General features: G+C 38.0%; 2 protein-coding genes across 5 annotated transcripts; one reads left to right on the top strand and one right to left on the bottom strand.

Annotated features, from left to right (window-relative positions):
* Nucleotides 1–225: 225 nt before the first annotated feature.
* On the top strand, nucleotides 226–10081 carry trim109 (tripartite motif containing 109). Its single transcript, XM_077209581.1, has 6 exons — nucleotides 226–1098; nucleotides 4323–4418; nucleotides 4528–4761; nucleotides 5916–6007; nucleotides 6093–6208; nucleotides 6395–10081. The coding sequence occupies exons 1-6, from the start codon at nucleotides 640–642 to the stop codon at nucleotides 6898–6900; spliced, it is 1503 nt and encodes a 500-aa protein (XP_077065696.1). The 5' UTR covers nucleotides 226–639; the 3' UTR covers nucleotides 6901–10081.
* On the bottom strand, nucleotides 8119–24706 carry rusc1 (RUN and SH3 domain containing 1). 4 transcript variants are annotated; one of them, XM_077209486.1, is made up of 12 exons: nucleotides 24550–24704; nucleotides 20175–23319; nucleotides 17076–18077; nucleotides 15869–15988; nucleotides 15681–15757; nucleotides 15463–15480; nucleotides 15118–15292; nucleotides 13675–13780; nucleotides 13506–13552; nucleotides 11939–12698; nucleotides 11691–11849; nucleotides 8119–10548 (listed from the first exon to the last, which is right to left on the bottom strand). In XM_077209486.1, the coding sequence occupies exons 2-12, from the start codon at nucleotides 23287–23289 to the stop codon at nucleotides 10383–10385; spliced, it is 5745 nt and encodes a 1914-aa protein (XP_077065601.1). In that variant the 5' UTR covers nucleotides 23290–23319; nucleotides 24550–24704; the 3' UTR covers nucleotides 8119–10382. The 4 variants fall into 4 exon arrangements, with proteins under 4 accessions (XP_077065601.1, XP_077065611.1, XP_077065605.1 ...); XM_077209496.1 differs by lacking the exon at nucleotides 17076–18077; XM_077209490.1 differs by lacking the exon at nucleotides 15463–15480.
* Nucleotides 24707–24755: the final 49 nt, after the last annotated feature.

The following is a 24755-nucleotide window of genomic DNA, read 5'->3' on the forward strand; positions in this document are numbered from 1 at the left end:
CCTTGGTAAGCAGAAGAGGCTTACTGTCCTCAGTATTTTGACCAGTAGCTTAGTTAATTTACAAGAATATAAATGCTATGAGACTCATATAAACAAATGAAAAAATAATACAGCCTACAGTTTACTCTGTTGACTATTACAGACTCTAATTATAGAGATGGCAACAGTATGGTTGTCCCTGCTTGTATTATCAGCACATGTGATCATCCAACCACCTGTTGTGTCACATATGGAGGATATGAGAAGGGAAGGTCAAATCTGACTTTGGTAATATGAGCTAACCATTTGTTTTGTCCTAAATGAACAAGTAGGCTACTCTTGATATGAATCAGTCAGACTGCAATTTGAATGTGTTTTTGAGGGCAGTGACACAATTTATTGGGGGACGTTCATCTGTGCGGTGAGTCGAATGGCTCCCTTTATTTTTACCAACACTAGGACAAGTCAAGTATGGGCAGAGGAAGAGCACCCAAAAACTCCTGCCCCTGCACGTGTTAGGGACATGTGTGTTGTCATTTGTCTCTGCAGCTGTTGGGACAACACCTCACATCTAAACCCCCTGTGCCAGCAGGTGTTTGGGACATTTAGGGGACACAAGCAGGGTTTTGTCAGCCAAAACATTTCAAACCAGTAATTGTAATGGACTCTCGGCTGTCGAAACAGATCCAGTGCTCCGTGTGTTTGGGGGACTTTACGGATCCCGTGAGCCTGCTGTGCGACCACACGTTCTGCCGACAGTGTATCAGCAATCATTCCCAAAGCAGCCGCTTGAGACTGTGTCCGGAATGCAGGCGACCCTATACTATGTGGGACCTCCGGTCCAACCGCGTCCTGCGGAATATGGTGAATGCCGTGAGGGAGCACTTGAGCGAGCAACAGGCGCTCAGGGACATGAACGGAGCAGCTTCGGGAGCAGACGGTGGGACTGCAGTGAGATTGTTTGAAGAACCGGAGAAGCTGGTGTGTTCAGATCATCAGGAGAGACTCAGGCTGTTCTGTGAGACGGACCAGAAACTGGTGTGTCTGATCTGTAGGGACGGTGAGAAACACCAGGGCCACAAGTTCAAACCTGTGGAAGAGGCAGCGGAGCCCAGAAAGGTCAGTGAGTTAGGAATGAAAAGTCATAAACTGTAGATATTACGTTCATTAAGTTTGTGTTTGATGCTATTTAAATTGCAGGTCATATCCAGGTCAGAAATTTGAAGTTTTTTGGTTTCTATTTTGCATGTATCTAATCCCACATTGAAGACTGACTGAAGAGATGTGATCATCTTATAAGTAACTATTTGTCTTATAAACAGAAAAAGAGTTATGTAGGGAAGTTACTGCAGAAAGTTTGTTCTGGGTCTCGGACACCCCAGGGTCATTTACTGTTCCTCCTAATAAAATACTTGATGAAAGTATGAAGTTGGCTCTCATGACTTTTCTCAATCTTAAAGGGATAGTTCACCCAAAAATGAAATTTCTGTCATTAATTACCCCCCTTATGTTGTTCCAAACCTGTGAGACTTTAGTTCATCTTCGGAACACAAATGAAGATCTTTTTGATGAAATCTGAGAGCTTTTTGTACTCTCCTTTGACAGCTATGAAACTACCACTTTGACACTTCAAAAAGTTCATAACGAGATCGTAAAAGTAATCCATATAAATTGAGCGGTTAAGTCCACATTTTCTGAAGAGATATGATCGCTATATATAATGAACAGATTGACATAGGCTTTTATTCACATATAAACATTCATCAATTCACACATCAGTTATGATAAATGGAAGCTCAAGCATGTTCGCTTGACGTGAGAGAACCAATGAGCTTTCAGAGTGGTATGTTTTTTTATTTAATTGTTTTATTAATTTTAGATTTAATCATGATAATTTCCGATCACAAAACCATGATTAAATTTCCTAAGAGGCGGTGAACAGGCTTACAAAAGTGAACAAAAAACAGCTTTGCCCTTTGTTTACATATAGCAACAAATTAAAACTTATAATTAGAACTGTTAATAGAAAACACAACTAAATAATAACACTTACGAGTTGTGATCCACAAACAACAGATTGTCCCTACAAAGTGGGAATTGCTCCATTTCAGGAGCTTAGGTGCGTAGCCTGCATTGTACTCTCTTAAGTTCTGGAAGCTGTTCTCTGTAAATTGTGCAGCGCTCAGATAAACGTTGGGGTTATACATTTTCAGGAACAGTGTTTAAAATAAATTTTAACCACTCTAAGTTTGTCAGCCTTAGGATGGTCAGTTTGGAAACGGGGTGGACAAAACAACGTCTTTTCAACATAGCTACAACACTGTCTTCTCTAATGCAGTAAACCAGGCCTCATCAATTTTTGTGTATTCCGTGAGCGGAGATTATTTAAATGAGTAACATTATGACTTCACAAGATCCGGAAAAAACGCAATGTAGTCCAAACGAGTTGGTCATCGTAGTTCATGGAAAGTGTATTCTGTTAAATACAATATCTCCCTTTGGACTTTGAGCTTTGTAACCTTGCTTTTTTCATGCTCAAACAGCAACATTGCACACTAACTAAAGTTGAAAAAGTGGAAAAGCATATAAGGACTCCTTTGAGGTGGGAATACATTACACAACTTTTATGCAGATTTTGGCCCTGATTTGCAATCTGTAAGAGTAAGTAGTACCAAAAATCAGTAGCCAGTGTACAGATTTGAGTTGATCAATTTCACAAAAAATCATGTAGTGTATGATGGACACAGATTTTTTAGCTTCAGACTGAGATTCCATCCGATCAGAGGATATCAAAAGGTATTTGATATTTTGAGCCCATTTTAGAAAACTTTGTTACACGGAAGAGGCACACGTTCCTACGTGGATTTGTTGTGTTTGGAACGACTTGAAAGTGTGAGTGATCCTCACTTGTTCAGTGTATGATGCCCAGTTTTTCTCTGTAACCATTTCCAAAGTTGGCAGCATATTTAAATCTGTTCAGAAGTCTGTTCAGTCAAGTACTACAGTATTCCAGCCTAAATTAGGAGCACGGGTCATAAAAAACTAAGCTTGATCACTTTCTCCACACGTAGCATACTTAAGACATTTTACTTTAATAATTGTTTCAGAGATTTTAAGTATGGAACATTTTATTTTTTCATTTAATATATATATAAATATAACAAAAATTATTTATTATTATTTATATTTGTAAAAAGTGAATTTTTACTTTGGTAAGAAAAAGAGGGATAAAGCTTCAATAATATTTTACTGGGGTTTAGTTTTTTCAGGAACTAAAACACAATAAATGATTAGTTATTTATTAGGCCTAGTAGAAAATATAAGAAATTATTATTCTCTTTACATTAAAGAAATTAAGGGGAAAGTAAGAGGTTAATTTCAAATATACAGTCATTATTTTTACATTGTCATCATTGGGATCTCTAGTATCTCAAGCTTAAAAACAAGTCTCATCTCAACAGAACATGAGGGTTAAACTTATTAAAGTGTAACTTCACCGATTTTCATTGTTACGGTAGGATATTGTGGGTAGTATATGTAAATGAACAATGTTTACTCTTTCTCTGTGTTACCTGGACCAAGATATTCACATTTATTTGTCAGCTAATGTCCGCCAGATATAACGCAAAACGTGTAATTCGGTGGAATTTCGACAGCTGCAGGGCTTTCGTAAAAACAGCCATTTCTTTCAGTTTTTTCCCTTCCGTTTGGCCTAATACACTGTGTTTGTTGTCATCCAGTTTGAAATGTTGACTAAAAACACTGAGGTTTTACAGATTTTCTATCGCGGTATTCTCTCCATACATATATATGATACTTTGCAGTTTTTAGCCAAATGATCCTTCACTGGAAACAGAAAGTAACTCCCTCCCGCTAAATGTTTACTCTTTGAATGCTTACACCAGGGAACAATACGTCGACAACATTATGACTAAAAGTTTGCTTAGAATTATTTCCAACTAAAGCAAGGTGGTAGACCTATTTGACTTAAGCGTATCCATAGCAGACTGGTGGGAGTGGACTTGGACGGAAGCATGCCCAGTGCATTATGGGTGTTGAGGTTTTCCTACCTATTTGGCAAAAGAGAAGAGGCCTTTTTTTCTGTTTTATAATTTTTAGTTTTTTTTGTAAAAGCATTAACAAAGTACTTTCAACAGAGCATGAATAACCCCAAAAGCCTGATTCTTTCTGCAGCAATATTATGGACGGGTAAAATAGCCTGTCACTGGTAGTAATATGAAGGAAATTTTACAGCTCATAATTATTTGAAATTATTTTTTCAATCTTTTTGAAAAACGGTTTAAAGGTAATGCCTGAAATATGAAATATCTTCTGTGTTGTAGAATTTATTGTTAGAGCCTCTGAGTTTCCTGTCAAAGGAGAATGAAGACCTGCAGGCTCTTATCAAGAAACAGACAAATGAGATCTCTAAAACTGAGGTGAAAAATACACTTTACACAAGAGTGAAACAATCTATCAACATCACTCTAAAGACTCCATAAAGGATCATAGAAGGGTTCATTACTATCCCTGAATTTATTTTTTCAGGAAAGGTCTCGGCAGCTCTCTTCTCATATCTCTGCACAGTTTGAGGAGATGCACCAGTTCCTGAGGAAAAAGGAGGAGCAAGTGAAGAAAATGTTAGTGAAAGAAGAGAAGGAAATGATTGAAAAGATGAAAAGCAATAGAGCAGAAATAGAAGAGAAGCTGAACGATGGCAGAGAGAAGGAAGGGATTCTACACTCCGTCTTTGAGTCCGATCAGCCAGACGGGTTTCTGCAGGTTCAAACAAACATTTGCATTCAGCTCAATTTGTCCAGATATCTATGTCCAACACACTTGCAGTAGGCTACAATAAGAATTAAAAGAAAAAATATGTTATAATTTTTTAATGTTATTCAATATTGATGGAGAAATATAATTTGTCTAGAAATGAATAATTAGATTTTATAGAGTTTTCTTTGATTAAAAATCATGCAAATATAAAGGCAGAATTTTTACCCTGAATACAGTCCTTTCACTTAATAATAGTCTGCTGATTTAATCACCATAAACATGATCCTAAATTATATAAATATTATAATATAGAAATTAGGCAACACAGTTTCCACTACGCATCTTACATGTAGTTACCGGTACTATAGTAATAACAGTAAATTATAAGCAATAAACCCTAAAACAAACCCTTACCATAATTATATAGTAAGTACATCTTTGTAAGCTATCCACTGGGAGGCAAGTTTAACGAACCAATGTGCAGTTTTAACCAAACAAACAAATACAAAGACTGGACATGACTGCTAAACTTGACTAAGAAATGAGGTACAAGAAACTCACCATAACTGATGTCAAGCGCATATGCAGATTGATATCTAAAAAATTAGATATCTTAATTAAAATAAAATAAAACGCGGACAAAATATGCTTGGTCTGATATCACCGTTCATACTGCTGTTAACACTTTCTCTGACAAGCGGATGCAATGAGACCTGTTTGTTCATGTCAAATTTAAAATACAGCCTATATCGAACATTTTGAATATTTAGAAAAATATTATATATCATTTAATGTACCATTAGGGGTACAACAGCTTGTCACTTGGTCAGTACCTTTCACAGGACAACTTTTTACCTTCATTTGTACACCTAAAAGGTGGAAATTATGATTTAGAGATATATAAGGTACTACTATGAATCGGTTAAGTGTGAATCAAGTATAAAGTTGGCCCAGCGAAATACTGCTGTACCCATAAAGGTATTTTTGCACATTTTTCTGAGAGTGAGGAATCAGGTTTAAGAATGTGATTTTTGGAGGTGAGAAAGGACTAGCTAAGCACATAATTATTGCATATATTATACATAACATAACACTGGGTTATTCATAGCTGCAGTTTTCATGACGATAACCATTTGCTTTGTCTGGTTCTCCTCCTGTAGTGGTGGACTGAGAAAGGGCTGGAATTTGTTGAAGAGATGAAAGAAAAAGAAAGCTGCAGTGAAAATAATGACAGTGCTTCTCAAACAACCAAGTATGACAATATACTGTAATGCTTGAGGTAAACATGACCAACTCTGTATATATCCCATCAGTTACATTCATGTCCTGCATTGTAGGTTCAAATCAACAGTGAAAAGCGTAAATTTCACACCTAATTCTTTGTTCCTCGGCCTTCATGAGACTCATTTGCAGTTTATTGTGTGGAAGGAGATGCTGGGCTCTATCAAACCAGGTGAGGACATCAGTTATCCATATGTAGACAACACTATTAAAATGCATGTAAAAGTATATTAAAGATACTGCACACTAAATGGTGAACATAAGAAACTTCTTTCAAAAACATTTTGAGAAAAACAAAATCATAATTATTTTAAAACTTTTGACCAGTTTTTGTGATTCAATTTTTTGTCTTTCTTAGTCCCTGATCGTAATGTCATACATGACTGTCATGACCCATACCTGAGGGTCTCCTCCGATGGGCGCAGCGTCATCCGCACATCCAAAAAGGGGATTTTTTTGCGTCACAAAGACTATAGGCCTCTGGCCAGGACCCACAAGACCTTCCAGTCAGGGCAGCACTACTGGGAGGTGGACGTAGGAGCGAAGATAGACTGGAGCGCGGGCTTTGATGGTGGCTGTATAAGCAACTTGAACAAGGACATTGGGCTTCACCTTAAGCATGACCAAGGCTACTGCATCAAAGAGTATGAGACAGTGACAGAGATAGATCTGACAGTGAAACCACACAGGATAGGGCTGTACCTGGACTGCGACAGATGTCAGGTGTGTTTCTATAATGCCGATGACATGACTCTACTGCACACCTCCACATACCCTTCCTCCATCCCTTACTCGCTCAGCCTCTCTCCTGGAGCTTATCTGGCAGGGAAGAATGCTGATCCTCTGACAGTGTCCTGGAACTGATCCGTCCCGGAAACAATTAGACGCGTTATTAAGAAGGAAAAAAAGACCACAGGAGATTTTGTTCTTTATTTTAGACAACAAGGGTAATATATTTTAGATAACAAGGGAAATATATGGAAGCTTATCTGGCATTTCTGCCACAAAAAAGCATGCTTTGGTAAATAGTAATTATGACATAAATTGTCAAAATGACCAGATATTGTAGTAATTATGAGAATTATGACACACTAAGACACTTATAAGATTAAAAAGTCTTTTTAAACTAAAAGCTTCTATGACTAAAACTTTTTATGTAATAATTATAACTTTTATCTCATAATTTTATAATTATAATTTTGGTTATCTTCGCATCTTAACTTTTTGTCAATTTCAACCTTTTATCTCATTATTCTGACCTTTTTTTGTAACTTTATTGTCTTATGTGGCAGAAATTGACTTTTATAGGAAATAGATACAGCTACCATGGCTATAAAGTCACCTTTATTCTTTCAACATGGTAATTACAGTAAAAACAATACAGATTTATTAAATACTGTGTTAATACTGCACTTGGGTTCTATCAAGTGCACCTTCAGTGGACTATCTGTCAAATCAAGTCACCTTTATTTATATAGCGCTTTTTATACAGATTGTTTCAAAGCAGCTTTACAGAGATAACAGGAAAATAATGCTGTAATAGTATTGTTAAATACAAAAATAAATGTCCCCAACTGAGCAAGCCAAAAGCCAATGGCGAAAAAGGCAACAGTGGCTAGGAACCAAAACTGAGAAACCAGGCTCAGTCAGAGGGGGCAGTCCTCCTTTGGCCAATAAACGAACAGTGTATGATTATGATTTAGGCAGCATTATAGGTCAGAAGTCAGATGGGATCAGAACTTTCATAATATTTATCCAGTTCCATCTGTCATGCCCACTAGAGCCTCATCAATAGGGCATTTATGCGCTGAACAGTACTGTTACTGTAACTTAAACTAATCCTGGAACAGAACCTGTACCTGAGCAGGTTGTGTTCAGAGTAGGTTGTTATGGCTACTTACCCTGAAAGTTACCTCAGTTTTTAGAACCGAAAGTTGAGGTTATCCGTTTACTTTACCCGTGTATGTCACATAACCTGCTTTCTGGAATACCCCCAGTAGTATTGCAGCTGACGTGTATAAACACCACCAAACACTGAACATTTGTGGCCACAGCACTTATACTCTTCAGCACCACATGCTCTTGTTTCTTTTCATATTTTATTGGGTATATTTACAAACACCAACATGCATAGAGCTGATTCACAGGGAATTACAGAACTCAAGAGTTGGTACAGAACATATTATGCTTTAAGTGTGCTACCAGCAATGGGCAATACCACACAGAGCTACGCAACTCATCACCACACAAAAGTACACACACAAGTGATAGAAAGAGATAGATAGACAAGAGAAACAGATGAATATTAGATCAATTTGTATAATTAACCACAAACAATCCGTACACTATATTTATAATGCAACATAGCCGTTTCTTTCTCCAAAACATACTAATGTAATGTTATTCAAATCTCACAATTATAAATGCAGTTATAATGAAAATAACAGATAAAAGAAAAATAATAATATAATAATGATAATAACAATAAATAGGATTAAGTCATGCATAATTGCAGTTTGCCCTGTGAGGTAAAACTATGATACTAAATATGATTTTCTATCAAACCCCTGCTTAACTCTCAAACCATAAAATTGTATTATATTTTTCTTTATTTTTGAAAGAGACATTAAAGTTCAAGCCAATTACAAAGCTAACTTCACAAGGAGTTTTTTTTCCTAATATACCGCCTAAACTATATCCCTAAAACAGTACCAATTGTCCCTGACAAAATCATAGATACATAAATCCCAGACATTTCATCCCAGTTTCAACTACACATACAGTAATGTTAATGCTCAGTTCTTTCAGTGCTTAGTTGATACTGTAGCTTGCTGCTTTTCTGCAACTGGATGTAACTGTCCTGAAGGTAAATCATCATGTGGTGTAATGGACAAAGCTGTGTTCCATGCGGACTGGCACGTTACCGGGACAAGATTCATCTTTCATTTTATCAAATATGTTTTTGATTAGCAGCTTAGCAGTGCCAAGCCAGAGGTGTGACAATAATGTATACTACACATGAGCATTCAACAGTGGGAAACACAGAGGGCCATTTAATGAACAAGAATTAGCAAGCTATACTCTTCCCACTACAGCCATTAAAATCCTGCCTATACCTTTAGCACGAAGCATTTTTGAGTGAATGTGTCCGTGCTCACAAATAAGTTGTATAGATGATTATTACCTAACATTTGCTACGCACATTCATACACATTCATGCAGGTTTAGTATGTAAACCCCCGATTCAACGCATTATACTGATGCAGAATATCCATTCAAAAGAAAATCATCAATGCTATCAATCATATATGGGTTTCCCCAGCAACAAGCCTCATAAACATTACAGTACAGAGTATGCATAGTCACTATCAAGCTCATGGTGATACAGATCTTACCACATAAGCCATCACACTTTAAGAAATATAAAAGAATCATCTACACACTACCACACTAATATATTCGACTGTTACCATTGAGAGTTACAATAATAACAATAAGACAATAATAATGTTGGTCAAAAATGTTCAAAAAAGTTTTTCCTTTTTTCTGGTAAGTGAGAATAAAATTAGGGAATCTTCAGGCAACACAAAGTTCATCTATTAATTGTTTGTGTACAAATTAAGAGAACAAATTATTACTATTTTGAGGAATAAATTATTTTTTATTGTCAAGCAATTAGTTTATAGACTGACTAGTCAGTAAATAAAAACACTAATTGTATAATAAATTGAAGAGTTGACTTCAGTAAATCTTTAATTTTTGCTCTAATGCCCCAAATAACCAAAACTTATGCCTTTGCAATAATGAAGTTGTGTGCATCTTTATAAAACATTGCTGGGCTGATGATATGACAAGAAAGGGTTTGGATAAAAAAAGCCACATATGCATATTGGTTGTTTATTGGACTTAAAATTATGATGAAGTGCTGTTTTAAGAATATGCATTTTTTGATAACTTTGCACTGGGCTGTTTAATTAAGTAAGCTTGTGGGCAAACCATTTGTTATGGCAGAACACCTAACAATAAATATAATATGATGGTTTTATTTGTTGTTAAACTTGATACATATTCATTACCCATTTCTATTTCCAGTTTATCTGTCTATCTATCTTTGTAAAATCTAAATATATATATAGATAATTTATACAGTAATTTATAATGATTTTTTCCCTATATATCACAGAAAATATTCCAGACATCACAAACCAGGCAAGAGGGTCAGAGATAAACAAATAAACACGTAACACGGCTACTAATAACTATGTCTATTATATGGTCTCTTTTTCCTTGTATGCTTTCCCCTGATATTCTTTCCACACAAACATACGGGCAGAATTAAAGATAAGTCACATGATAAGTGAAGCATAACCAATGGGAACAAGGCCCTCTTTGTGACCTTGACGACATCGAATCCAGTCGTGGTCCACACCTCCCAACAGAACAAGCTCCTCCCCCTTCCTGAAGCTCAGCTCGGCTCCAGTGCCTGTGTGGTCACACAGAGTTCTGACCCCCCTGATCAACCAGAACATGAGACTCAGAACATTGACAGTAATAGCAGCGTTGCTGTCGTTAAATGAAATTAAATGATAACAACAAAGCCTCTATCTATAAATTCAAATCTCAGCTTAAAACCTATTTGTTCTAGCAATATTATCAGTCATAGTGTGTATTTGCTTCATGTACTGCTCACTGTGTTTGTGTGATTACATCTTTCTATGCTGTCTACACGGTGCTGTGTTCATCTTTATGGATTTGAATGGTTTGCACAATTTGATATAACTGCTAAATGCAACCGCATTGGCTCTTGTTCTGGACTGGGCAAATGTCCATTGTCCATATGACTGTGCATAATTGACTGTATGATTGTCATGTTATTGTTCTTTATTGTGAAGCATCCTTGAGCTCGGGAAAGGTGCTATATAAATGAAACATATTATTATTATTTATCATTATTATTATTAAAATGATTAAAAACAGGTTTGTTATTTGAACTAAAGTTGAAATACTATATAATATGGATATTAGATGAGTGAAATAAATGTACTAAAATGACTAACTGAAATGAAACTAAAACACGAAAACATAAAACTGAAATAATAAATGATAACTATTTAGAAATATAAAAAAACCTAATAAAAATTACAATTTACACAACAAAAAACGAAACTATACTAACTATTTAATTAGAATGAAATCTGAAAATATAAAAATAAAAGCTTCTTCACAATATAAAAAAACTACAATAGTATATGAATAATATTAAAATAACACTGAGTAAAAATGTTCAAAGACAAAACAGATTGTGCTTTATGGGTCAATGAGATATAAAAATTGTCCATGATAAATCAAACTTAATGACTCCTTTCACCTTAAATACGTGCACACAATCTTATTATTAAGTTATATATTTAAGGAAAAGCTGTTGTTTTGCAAATAATGAAATTATTTTGTAAGCATTGAATTTTTTGAAATTATTTCTGAATTAATTAAATACTTAGTTAATCAATTTATAGAACAACATAAAAAATAGTAAAAAATCATGCCATTGACCTAAAAAAAAAACACTTGGTCAAAAAGGTTTGACCATCATTCTCATAAAATGCATAAATGTAAATCTCTTAAGAACAATGTGAATAATCCATTGAAAACTTTACCTCAGGGGCTTTGGCTGATCTCTGGTTTCATTCATCTTTTCATCTTCTTCCTTATCTTTGTTTCTCTGGAGCTCTTTCTTCTCAGGCGGAGAAACCTGGCCAAGATTCACTATGCGAGAAAAGACGGATCCGCCAGGGGAGAGCCACTGAGATGGACGTCTATAAACAGAATACAAAGATACGTCGCATGAATAAACCTGACACATCTGAAACAAACTAAACTGACATTTAAATAAACATCATCAAACCTGCTTGTTGGTGGGTTGTTGGGGCTCTTAGAAGCTCCAAAGAGCCGTCCCATGCCCCAGGGAACAGCTGCTCCACTATCCCACAAGGAAAGATCCTCTCTTGGTTGCTGCCTGTTTTCAACTGGACTTTTTGGATTCAGTGAGAAGCCTGTCTTGAAGTCATCTGGTGAGTTAGGACCTTTAACATCCTCTGTGTTAGTGGCCAAACCAAAGTTCTGCCCTAAACGTTCCCCCAAACGCATTACTGCCCCCCAGCCTTGCTGAAGAGCCTGGCCTGCCTGCTGGGAAAGGCTTCCGACATTTAGAGGTGCGGAGATCTCATTCCCGTTAAACCAAGATAATGGCGGATTGGCTTCCTCCTTGGTGCTGCTTGATGACAGCGAAATTGGATTCCGATAGGCTGACACATCAAGAACCTGACTTGTGAGACCTGAATTAGGGTTAGTGTCTAAACCCAAAATGCCAAGGTCTTGCTCTAACATGCTTCCAAGATTATGGCCATTTCCTTGGAAAATCCCCTTGGGTGACAAGTGGAAGCTGAAGTCTTCATTTGGCGGGCTATATATGTCAGAAGTGTGACTGGCTGGGGTAAGAGTTGGGGAGGAGGGGTCAAGGTGGTGATGCTGAAACAGCAGGTCGAGGTTAAAGGTCAGAAGAGAGAGAGGCTGCAGTAGGAGGAGAAGCTCCTCAAAAAGAGGCTGGCAAGAAGTGAGTGACAGACGCATGAAGGAAGTGGGGCGATAATATGTTTCCAACACATCTGCAGGACAGTAAAAAAGTTATTACAGTTAGTATTATTTTAAAAGTTCATAAAAAGTATTATTATTAAAAAAATTATTACATCTCGTCACTGTAAATACTGGTTAAATTAAGATATTTAATCTAACTTCATCTACGGTGACCTTTCATACATCCCTAAAAAATTCCTAAAACCTGGAAATAAGTTAGTGTTTTTAAACTTCCAGTTGCGCTGTCAATGGGTTTTTGGGTAAAGGCATCGTATGTAACTATTCTAACTCAAACTTTACAACTTCTAGATTTTAAAGAAAGTTCAAAAGAGTCGTCGGAAGTAGTGGTGACGGTGAAGTCATGTGACTGTGGTGTAGTTTGTTTATAGAATAACTTTAGCTTTTTACTTCTGGCTATTGTATTTAGACTATTTGGCTATTTGTATTTATTGTATTTAATTCACAATAATTTATTTATAAAGATTATCTTGATGAACAAAACAAGTAAGAATAATGACTTTTTGTTTTTCCAGTGGTAATCCAAACGCCAGTTAAAACTTATTGGCTTTTTGTTGAGGCTCACTTCCTGGTTGGGCTACAAAAACATGTCATTACTGCAGCATTCTATGAGCTGTTTTTAGCTAAGTTGCATATTGCTGTTAGTAAATTTTGATCAATGTGAAATGATTTTAAGAAAATAAAAATGTAATGTTTGTCTTTTTACAATCCATCATTGCCATCACAACCCCAGAGCTGATAAGATATTGTTCCAAAAACTAGCTTAGGATGGATTTTCCAGCACGGACCACTAGAGAACAACAGTAAATATGAATGCTTACCACTACAGGACAGTAGATGCGAAAGCCAGTAATCCAGAAGCTTGACACTACATGACAGATTAGAAGAAAATAAGAATAAAACAGTGGAGAAAAACAAGAAGAAAGAGACAACATTTGTCATTTTGCAAATGAAATCATCTTAGATGGACGGAGGAAAGTTCTGCCTTACTTGAGAAGCCCAAACAGGAAGGCGTTGAACCGGTGTCTGTTCTGCTTAAGCTGGGGAAGCCCCGCTACTTTAGTCTGGAGGTTGTGCAAAGCCTGTGTGCTTGGGCCTAAAGGAGCACCATAAATGAAGAGAAAATATGTTTTTAAGAGACATTTAAAGGTTCAGTATGTCATATTGACAGCTAGTGGTTGAAATCAGTATTGCAGTTTAAATTCAAAATATTGGAGAGAGTTGTTTGCCCCACCCCCTCCTCCTCAGACTAGCTCACGTGGGTTGCCAGATTAAAGGGTAACTAAACACTAAAACAACTTTTTTTAGTTAATGATCTGTAAGAATGGAGCTTCATAAATGCTGTTCATTGATTCGAGTACATTTTTTGACATTTGGGTTTAAAGTGTTTTAATTCTACAATATATGGTGTAAAAACGTCCGAGTGCTGCCCTCTTCAGGTTGAACGGTGGCTACTGCAGTTGAATTTTCCAATTGGAAGTTGTGTACCCTCTGACGTCAGAGGGTACCAGCTAACCACGCCCTTGCCTACAGGGAGATGCGTCTCAGGTGCACGCCCCCCCCCCCCCCCTCTGCTGGGCTCTGCCCACTTTTCCAGCATTTTTCAAACATTGCCAGTGGGTGGAGTCAGGCTCTGACCAGGGGTTTAGTTACCCTTTAAAGACAGCAACAGGAACGAGCGCAATGGAAGGCGACAAGGTAATTTATCTGCATTTTAATATGCCTCTGGACATAAAGCTTTTTAGATGGATGGCGTGACTTTTTAGGTCAGGTAGAATCTGTAATCTCTGACCAATTTCATTTGCTGGCTTCCATGGCTGCAATATGCAGTGTATTCCGCCAACTGGCAACCCGGGATGTTACTATTACTATTGGCTAAATTGGCAGTGGGCGGCGGGATTACACGGACCAAAACAAAAACATACATTCCAACATAGAACGCTCATTTTTAAGTAGAATAACTGGCTGTAGAATTGTTTTTTCGGAAAAACAAGAATGTGAACTTAGCATGTTTCCTAAATAACTGCAAACATAGCAGTTTTATGCTTTACAACAGTCAAAAACATTGGATTCAGCACTTTTAAGTTGCATTTAAGCAAATCATTAATGATTTTAAAATGCTAGGAAGGGCAACAGAATGTATGTTTACAATGCTGTACGGTTTATTTAAAATAATCCTAAAGCTGCAAAAAACATGACACAATGAATATGAGCAGCAAAAACAAAAAACATTGAGGGAGAAAACCGAGGAATATTTAAAGATTGGAAGTATGACAGAGATGCATGAGTCAATACTGCAGGGATTCACAGTGCCAGAAAAGAAGAGAATGAAACAAGTTTGAGGATGAAGGAGAGAGAAATAGAGGTAGAATATAAAAATGAGATATTTAATGAAGGTAATTGTCTTGTAATCCAGGTCCAGATGTCTTATACCTGGTTTGGTGGAGGCCTGAACCAATCCCCAGGGTGAATTTGGCCTTCTGCCTGCAATGAGGTCACTCTGGTGGGGCTTGAGTCCATCACAGAGAAGGCTGCGCAGGGCTGGACAAAGGCACTGCAGTACCAGACGACCCAGAGAGGGATTAACACTGCTGTCTCCAGAAAGAGTCTGTCAAAAGAAAAGGGCAATGGAGGATAGACAGATAAAAGAAAGGGAGACAGACAAAAAGAGAAAAAATAAAAATGTGCAAAGCAATGGAAAAAAGAGGTGAAAAGGTGCATGAGGTTAGTGTGCAAATAAGTCATTTGCAAAGCTCGTGTTTATGGACTTTGATGTACCTTATTTACTGAGTAAAACTGGAGAAAGAAAAAGGAAGAGATAAGCCAAGTGCATGGAAGTGGCATGGAGAGAAGGGAAAAAACAGGTAGGGATTTACTAATTTTAGTTCAAAGTTTGTTTGTTTGTTTGTTTGTTTTTTTTCTGTGGGGATGTTTCTATTAAACTAAAGTGGGGTAATAATGCCAAGTTTGAAAACGAAAGTTAACACAAAACTTACCTTCTGTACAACAGTCCTGGATGAACTGAATTGAGCCAAAATGGCCTCCACTGCCACACTGACTGAATTGACAAGAGCTGTGTGACAAAAACATTTTAACTTATTATTTTCTTTACAAAAAAATAAAAAATAAAGACAAATATGGACCAGCACTTTTTATAATCATGAGGGAAACTATGCTATATTACTTTTCTTTTCTTGCAGGCATGCAGAAGACAGCCCTTCAGCACTCAGTGAGGTCCTCACATCATCTCCCATCCAGGCCACTTTCTTCTGCTCAGAGCCGGCAAATGAGAAGCTGCGGACCGCTATTAGGAGGAAAACACAGCAGGGTGGAGTTAGAAACTCGATTAACAGAAGTTAATGTATAACAGTTGATCCTGATCCATCCAGTGCAGTACATGACAGCAGTTCGCGAGGAATGTATATAGATATGATACAAATATTCATGAATAAATGATGAAAGAAATTTATTCATTCAATACATATTTGGATCTGATTTGACATTTGGGTTTGTCACATGCATTACCATAAGGTAAGTGAAAAACAAAACATGCTGAGCAGCTTAAAAAAAGAAACTCCAATCCCTTAAAAATAAACAAAATTATAAATGTATAAATGACATATACACTATAAACACAAAAAGCAAAGGTTAAATGAAAGCAATAAGTATATTTATATATTAAAAATTATTACAGCTACATTATGTAACTTATTTGTTTGAAATTAACAAAATTTAAACAATGGGCGAGTACATCGTAAATCTATCTTCCAAACAAAGTTTTTGCCTTTGGCTATAATCATTTATATTTTAGAGTCGGGACGGATTTTGCGGGAAAATGCATATGCCCAGAATTAATTCTGTGCATGTTTACGTCATATCCGTAAATAAAGGAGAGAAGGTCAGGATACTACTATTTCTCTTTTGGCCTATACTAGCTGAGTTAATAGTTAACTATAATAGTTTACACTGTTTCAGTCTGATGGTCTTAAGTCATCAAGTCATCAGATTTATCCATGCAAAGTGCCACTCACGCAATTACCAAAACAATGTTCCTCCACAAATAACTTGTTGTATGATTCATCCGCTGGAGGGTCAAAAGTTACATACTGTAGTAGCTTTAGTTAACAGAATTTATAACCAAAAAAAAAGGAACACTGACAGTTGAACAGTAAAAAAATAACATGAAATAAGCCATATATTATCACTTTCAGAAAGAGGTTGTGATGTCATCATGCAACGGACAACCAAATATTTCACACTGTCACAGTGCTACAATATCCACAGGAATATGAATGAGACACTCAGACAAACAGACATAGTGCTTTACAATGAAAGAAAGTGGGAAAGAAGTGGAAGAAAGTGAGAGAAATGAGAATGGACTGATTTCTTACTCGAAGTGAGCGGTGGTGGACTCTGAGAGTGAAGTATGGGAACCGATGGCTCCCGCAGAGGGGCTTGAACAGGGGGAGTGTACAGATAAGGGTAGTAAAGGGGTGCAGCAAGGGCAGGAAGGGTGTGACTACGAGGAAACAGGGGTGAGCAGAGACGGGCAACATCTGTGCCTGGAACTGGAGGCCCGGACCTGTGGGGAGGTGAGATCGCTCCTACGGGGGACAGCCGTGGTGGGGCGCCTTTATGCAAGGGGCAGTTTTTGGGGTGGTAAAGATAGTAGGCAGGGAAAGATACAAGCTGCTGTTTATTCATTAGTGTGTTTTCATTGCTGTCATAAAATGGGTTGATCGGTGGTTTTGAGTTATCAATGTTGCCTGAGTTCAACTCAAACAGCGAGTCGTCATCTTTATAACTGTTTTTGTTCGCATAGCTCCGATTTTTGAGGTTTCGCATAGTAATGTAAGTCTGCATGTCAATGTTTTTGTATGGTGTTATGTCACCGTCAGTGAGTGTGTTAATGTTAGCTGGTATTTCAGGGTCAGTGAACAGCTTCAGGGTATTTCTTGTGTATCTGGCATCACTGTAGAGTGAATCATCATTTCTGACTGAATCTACTTCATTGTTATACTCAGGACAGAAGTTGTTTTTTGTGCTGTCAGGATCATGCCCACAGATGTATAAAGAATCTAGAAAGCTGTCAGCATGATTACAGCGGTGGTACAGAGAATTCATGTTACCACTGAGATCATTGCCTTGTTTACAGAATAAAAATGCATTGTTTTCTGGCCCAGCACAGTAGAGGGAGTCAGTATAGTCATTTTCGCTGCAGTCAAAAGTGGAATTTATGCATAATGGGTTTGAGATGTTTATGGAACCCTCACAGTGTGCCACGGCATGATTCCTGTTAGTGTCAGTGTGGTAAAATTGGTAGGCTTGTGACAGGGGAGCAGAGTGCAGGTAATAAGGTGAGGTCAAGGAAAGGGACAGGGGAGGTGAGGACACTTCAACAGGAGCATTATGGGAACAGAGGTGAAGAATTATGAAAGTATAACAATAAAGAAGATCGAAAGGATGGGCAGAATGGTAAAACAGCAAACAGTAAAGAAAGAGGAAGAAAAAGAGAGAATGGAAAAATGTTAGTGTCATTTTGAAGAAGAGAGAATGCACTTGAGGAAACATGATAGAGTACTCCTTAAAACATTCAATATGAGTATTTTCTGTGTCATAATAACCATACAAACATTAGAACAAAACGACACAGTGTATGGGGAAAGTATGTGTATTATTCACTGTACAAAGATGAGAACATTTAGATCATAATAATACATTAAATGATAGCACATTTTATGAAATGCAACTCAGTGTTTCACTTAAGTGTTTCACAGAAAATTAAAGGAATAGTTCACTTAAAAATTAAAATATTACAAGATGAACGTATTTTTTCCCTACTATGGAAATCAGTGGGGTTCATCAACTGTCTAGTTACCGACATTCTTCAAAATATCTTCCTTTGTGTTCAGCAGAATAGAGAAATTCATACAGGTTTGAAACAACTTGAGGGTGAGTAAATGATGACAGAATTTTCATTTTTAAGTGAACTATTCCTTTAAATGAAAATAGAAAAAAAGAGAAAGACTAACTATTTTAGCCTAAATAAACAAGACAAGATAAAAATTGCATTAATTGAAAACAAAGTAAGCTGTTACTCAACCATTTCCAAAAATGTATTTAATACACAAATTCCTTCTTATAACTGCACAGAGTACAGAGTGCCACAACCTTATATATTTTATTTGTCTTTTTTAGGTACTTAAACATCCTACAATCTTCTATGGCAGTATATGGTGTGCAACGTCTAACAGCACTATATCTGATCCTTCAACATCCGACCGAGTGCAGAAAAGCATGCACTCTCTATCCAGGATCTCACTAGGAGCTGACATGGATCACATTACACCAGCAATGGCAAAATTGACTTAAAAGGCAAGCTACATGACACATGCATTTCAGGATATGCTCTTTCATATGCACAATATTGACAATTACTTTCTGATTCTTATCAGTAGATTACATGTTTCATTTCAATGGATTATGGTGACTAAGTGTTGTAAAACTGAACCATCCAACTGAACTAAATTTGTCATCATACAATACAGAAGGCTATATAGAGTATTATGATGTACTCACATAAAACCATTTTATTTTACCTTAACATGTGCTGATCTCTCTCTCTCTCTCAAATGAAGTCAGTTTGACTCAGTATTTCCTGTTTCCCTGTTGCTGTATTGTGATTGGTGTAAAAGGTGAGTCACGCCTTTCCTACACTTAAAGGCATATGTTCATTTTCTTTTGCTAACTGATAAAGTCAAAAATACGAGTGATGATGAGTGTAATGATTCACTAAACAGCAATTTAGAAACACAAAATGATAACAGACACAACTTAAAGAACTAAACACCAAAGTGTTTAATTTATAAATAATAATATCCATGAAAAAGATGAATATCATAAATATTGCCAAAGCATGGGTTAGCAGAGTTGGATGATAAACTTGTAAACAAAAATAAGGGCTCCTCCAAATGTATTTGCTACTCAATTTACAGGCATATTAGAGGCCATTTATATCTGTTGTCAGTGAAGTAACCTGATCCAAGAAAATGTGCCTTTTCCATTGGGCAGATAAACAGTGCAGAAAGGAGCACAGCAAAAAGGAAATTGCAAATTTGAAAAATAGCAAGGTTGACTGAGAAAATTAGGACAGAATGTGTGGCACGGCAAGGGAAGAGAGGATGACAGAAAAAGGGAATTAGCCTGCTGAGAGGATGAATAATTAAAAGGCTTTGTGACATCATGAAAAAACAACAGAGCATTAAGCTTGCTGCATTCTGAGATTCCCTCCAGTCTTGCTCTGCTGATTCATCTACCCATCTGCCTGTGTGACTCTCATCTAGGCTCATCACTTTCCATGTCATCAGAGCATTGTCCTTTTACTTTCTCTTTAATATTGCACTGAATTTGCACTGTTTTATGATGTTGATGAACCTTCTAAGACAAAACAGGTCAGAGAAAACAAATATATTTATGAAATGCAACTTTACCTGTTGTCCTGGATTCCAAAGTCCACGCTCCATCCGCCATTCCCCTAACTTCCACTTCATCCTCGTCTTCCATCGTTTTGGTGTGAACAGCTTTATCTCTTTCATCACAAATAGTCCTAAGGCTGCCTTCACTTACTGAACAGCCAATTTGTTGGGACACTTTGGGTTCTGCTGGGCAAACATTTTGTATATTCAGGCGGCACATTTCCCTAAAGAGGGACAATGAGGCAGGAGTGGGTGGCGGCTGAAGAAAAGAGGCTTGTGCTTGGGAAGTATATTCCCAGCCATCCCCATCAATTTTCTCTCTTCTCCATTTGAGGTTGTAGAGGAAATCAGGGTCTGGGGTGACGACAGTTGGATCGGGTTCTGGTTGAATAGGGGCTGGATTGGAGCTCTGTTTGCTTCTGTTGCGTAATTCTTTAAAGGTTGTGACTTTTAAGCCTGAAGTTAAGCCTTTTTGCAATGTGCCATCATTGGACAATTTTCGCATCTCAAGAGGTGGCGATTCTGTTTCTGGGGTGAAGGCGATCAGCCAATCAAATCTATCTGGGCGAGATGCATTGGCAGGAAGAGTGCATGGCTTAAGAGGGGGAAGTTCAGGAAGATTGGAGACAATTGGTGGACAAGGGGGCAGTGGTCGTGGAGGTGGAGGAGGAGGGGTGTCTGAAATCATAGAAGTATAATCAAAACTCCCAAAGCTAACATTCGGGATGTTTGTATTGCTAAGATCAGTGCTGTAATATGAGTTGGGAGATAGGCTAACACTGGATCCACAACTGCAGCTATGATTACAGTTTCCACCATTTCTCTTACGTCGTCTTGCCATTTCTGTGAAGGATGTTGTCCTGATTGCTTCTTTTTGTTCATCTTTAGAAATGTCCTTTTCACTGTGAGTATCTAATTCCTTTACACCTGTAGATCTGTCTTCCTCAAATCTGGTTCCTTCTCTCAATATGGAGTGCAACCCCTTATCTACACCATCTTCCTTGTGTGTTCTGTTAACACTGATTTCGCCAAACTGAGAGACATCAGACATTGGCGGTTGCTCATTTTCCAGGACTACATCTACACAGACACCCAACTCGGGACTAAGTTTAAGCAATTCAGCTTGGGTGAGGCCTGCTAGTGCAAGCAACTTTCTGATTTCCACATCCAGAGCATGAAATGATGGAGGGGGTAGGAGTGATGGTGGAGGTGGAATAGCTGGAGGCGAGGACATTGCAGGTGGAGGTGGCAATGGAGGAGGTCTGGACGTTGGTGGTGGAAGGGACAGAGGAGTCTTTTCTTTTTCAAGCTGAGCAAGCCTTTGAGCCTCTAGACGGGCTTTATGACGTCTTCGTGGAGGAGGAATGGGTGGTGTAAGGGAGGTGAGAGTAGGTCTGTCTGTATTTAGGGAGAAGTAGGACACAGGCTGTGATGGAGGAGGAGGAAGGGCAGGAGGTTTCAAGGCTGGGGGTGAGGATGACAGTGCAGGCAAGGTAGGAACAGGGACCATTGAAGAGAAAGGAGTAGTGTCGTTGGTGGATGAGACTGAGAAGACATGTCCACTGATGTTCTCATAAGTGTGTGTTTCTGGGTGAGCACTCACATGCCTTGTTGGAGGCTTTGGGGGCCGGGGAGGAGGATCCAATGGCGATAAAGCAGGTGAATCAGAGGCAGGGGTTTCATCAAGGTCAGAAGGAGCTGTCAGATCTACCCCTGCATCAGAAAATTCCTGGGAGTCACTTGATTTGTTGCTTTTGTACAAATTCCATGCAATGTCAATGTTGCCCATTTCATCCAAAACTCCTGTGATATCCTCATTATCAAAGTCTAACCCTTCCTCCTGAAGTTTCACAAGATATGCCAACTTAACCTCTTTGTTGACCCTCTGAAGCTTCTGCTGGTGATCCAGTCTATCTCTGACAATCAGCTCACCACCCAATTCCCAATGTGCCAGCCTAACAATGCGGTAAAACAGATCCATTTTGCCCAACTCTTCTATGGAGTCTAAAAAATGGAGGAGATCCACTTTGATACATTTTCCTTCTTCTGATTTCTTGCTCTCTGTGTAGTCAGAGGAAGGAGAGCAAGGGGCTGAGGGATAGCCTTCATCAGAAGAGCAAGGCGATCTTGCAGGGTTGTGATCTAATGGTAAGACATTGGAGTGAATGGTAGGGCAATTTGAGACCGGTGATCGAGAAGATGGACAGTTTTCAGTGGTCTCTTGGTCATGTGATGACAATGAAAATGTATCAGGGCAGTCACACTCCAGATCTGAGCAGCTGCTAATGGATGTGGAAGAAGATGAGGTAGAAGATGTGAGAGAGAAGTCTAGCATGGATTCTGGGCAGTTGCAACAAGAAGGGACAAGAGTATCATCATCTTCATCATCATCATCATCTTCATCATCTTCACCATCACAATTGCCGTTGCCATTGACATCAATATTGCCATTTACATTTACACTGCAGTCATCATTTTTGAGGTCACTACCCTCTTTTTCTTCCAAATTGTAATTTTCCTTCTCTATCTCCTTCACTGGAATGGCATGAGGTTGCTTTCCTTCTGGCTCACACTCGTCTTCTTTGATGTCTTGTTTTGGAACAGCCAATTCCTTCTGAGGAGGTGGCGGCGGTAGCTTCATTTGTTGCCTGATGTTTACAGTGTTATTGTTGTTATGGTTGTGATTAAAAAGGCTGTTGCTATCCTGAGGTGAATGGCCATCACAACACAGACAAGGTAGACTGGGCTCATTGCAGTTTGGATCCACAGCTGGGGCCAGGTTTGATACAGTGTGTCCACTTTTTGGTTTTGAGATTGTTGAAATTGCGTGAGCACCATTCTTCTGTGGCCGCAGTTTGGACTGAACCACTGGGGCTCGTGCACCTTGACCGGGGCCTTTTAACTTGGAAGACTCAGGTGGTCCCCGAGTGCCACGCCGCGGGGATGAAGATGCTGTGTTATTGTTTTTGTCATCCCTCTTAGCCCCTTGGCTTGGTTTTGCCTCTGTGCGCCTATTGTCAAACCTGCGGGAACGTGGTGGCACAGAGGGACGAGAGGAGGGGTGCATGGTGGTATAGTTTTTATGTGCCTGATTATTATTTTTATGTTTGTCTAAGGAGTTTGTAAACATATGGGGTCACATCTTGGACTTAGTTAGTACCTGAAATACAAAAAGACTCTGTTTAGATACACAAAAGCTAAAAATAAAATAAAATAAATACCACCTTGCTTGAGAGGTCGGACAAACATTCTTCATAATTTAACATAATTTGGTACATTTTATAGATGAAGTATTTATCTGTTGTTCCTGAACTAATATTGAACAACATTATTTTTTTCCAGTTTCTCAGAACATCAAAATGTACACTATTATGTTTGACTGAAACACAAGTAGCCTACCTACTGTACACCACCCTAACCTACTGTACACCACCCTTTTTTATTTTCTTATTTTTTTCAAATTGCTGGCATTCTTAGTACTAATATTAAATTTTCTGTTTTACAAATAAAATATAATTGTAATAATATTGACATAATAGGCCTATAAAATACTTATCTATGTGTGTGTGTGTGTGTGTGTGTGTGTGTGTGTGTGTGTGTGTGTGTGTGTGTGTGTGTGTGTGTGTGTGTGTGTGTGTCAGTATTTCGGGTACTGTAGGCCTATATCAATATTATAGCATATTTCAGAGTCTTTTATTGCATTCTCCCAATCCATGGCCTCAGAACAAATTTGTTTTCATTCTCGCAATTCTTACATTATTTAGAGAATAATAATCTAAATGTATGCTCATGCCTAGAGATAACAGAACGTTCTCTGTCGCAAAATAGCCTTAACATATCCAGAAATCTCTTTATTCCACTATACAATATCTATGTGTTTTTTCTCTGCGGGAGCCATGTGGAGCAGAAAATCATAGCAATAACTAACGCTGTTTTCGCTCTTTATAAACACCGTGGGCAATGCACTGCTCGCGCCCAATGTCCTTGGATACAGAGGATGTAAATCTAGGCCTTGCAAGTGCTTTAGTAAATAAACTCATAATTGATATAAATTCATGCATATCCCGTTCTCCAATACACCATTGTGTATTATTTAATGTTGGTGGCTAACATATTAAATATTTAAAGAGCGATTTAAAATTATATTTAACAAGATGTGATGATACGAGTTGTTTTGACACCTCCGCAGACTTTAATGCTACTGTATCAATACGGTAGGCAACAAATATTTCACATTAATAACGTATCGAGTTATGATATAGCTTCGAAGTATTTCCTTACAAGCAAAAATAAAATACAAATATCAGACAAGAATCAGAAAATTCGTAAATAAAAAAAATGCTTCAAATCTAGTATAGGCTACAATGTAATACAAAAAAAACGAATTTACCCAATTCCCAGAAGGATATAAAGGATGCGTTCTTCTTGATCTCGATCTCTATTCCTCCGCACAAGCCATGACTTGATTATTATATGCCGTTATTCTCTTTCCTCCAGTGTATCGCTCCGTCATCTAACCCTCCCCTCCTCTCTCTCATCCCATCCTCGAGACCACACCCCTCCCTCAGCAGCATCTCTCTGCTCGGCTCTCACACA

The sequence above is a fragment of the Siphateles boraxobius genome, unplaced genomic scaffold (genome assembly GCF_051911475.1).
Source record: "Siphateles boraxobius isolate OS27281-9 unplaced genomic scaffold, OSU_SipBor_1 12, whole genome shotgun sequence".
Lineage (NCBI taxonomy): Eukaryota > Metazoa > Chordata > Actinopteri > Cypriniformes > Leuciscidae > Siphateles > Siphateles boraxobius.

Bases quoted from the DNA above. Each gene is read 5' to 3' on its own strand.
- trim109 (XM_077209581.1), top strand. From the start codon at position 640: ATGGACTCTCGGCTGTCGAAACAGATCCAGTGCTCCGTGTGTTTGGGG. The intron at 1,099-4,322 runs GTCAGTGAGTTA...TCTGTGTTGTAG, and splicing joins AGGCAGCGGAGCCCAGAAAG to AATTTATTGTTAGAGCCTCT. The intron at 4,419-4,527 runs GTGAAAAATACA...TTATTTTTTCAG, and splicing joins ATGAGATCTCTAAAACTGAG to GAAAGGTCTCGGCAGCTCTC.
- rusc1 (XM_077209486.1), bottom strand. From the start codon at position 23,289: ATGTTTACAAACTCCTTAGACAAACATAAAAATAATAATCAGGCACAT. The intron at 18,078-20,174 runs GTAAAGTTGCAT...CTCCTGTTGAAG, and splicing joins TTTGGAATCCAGGACAACAG to TGTCCTCACCTCCCCTGTCC. The intron at 13,553-13,674 runs GTAAGGCAGAAC...TCTGTCATGTAG, and splicing joins TTCCTGTTTGGGCTTCTCAA to TGTCAAGCTTCTGGATTACT.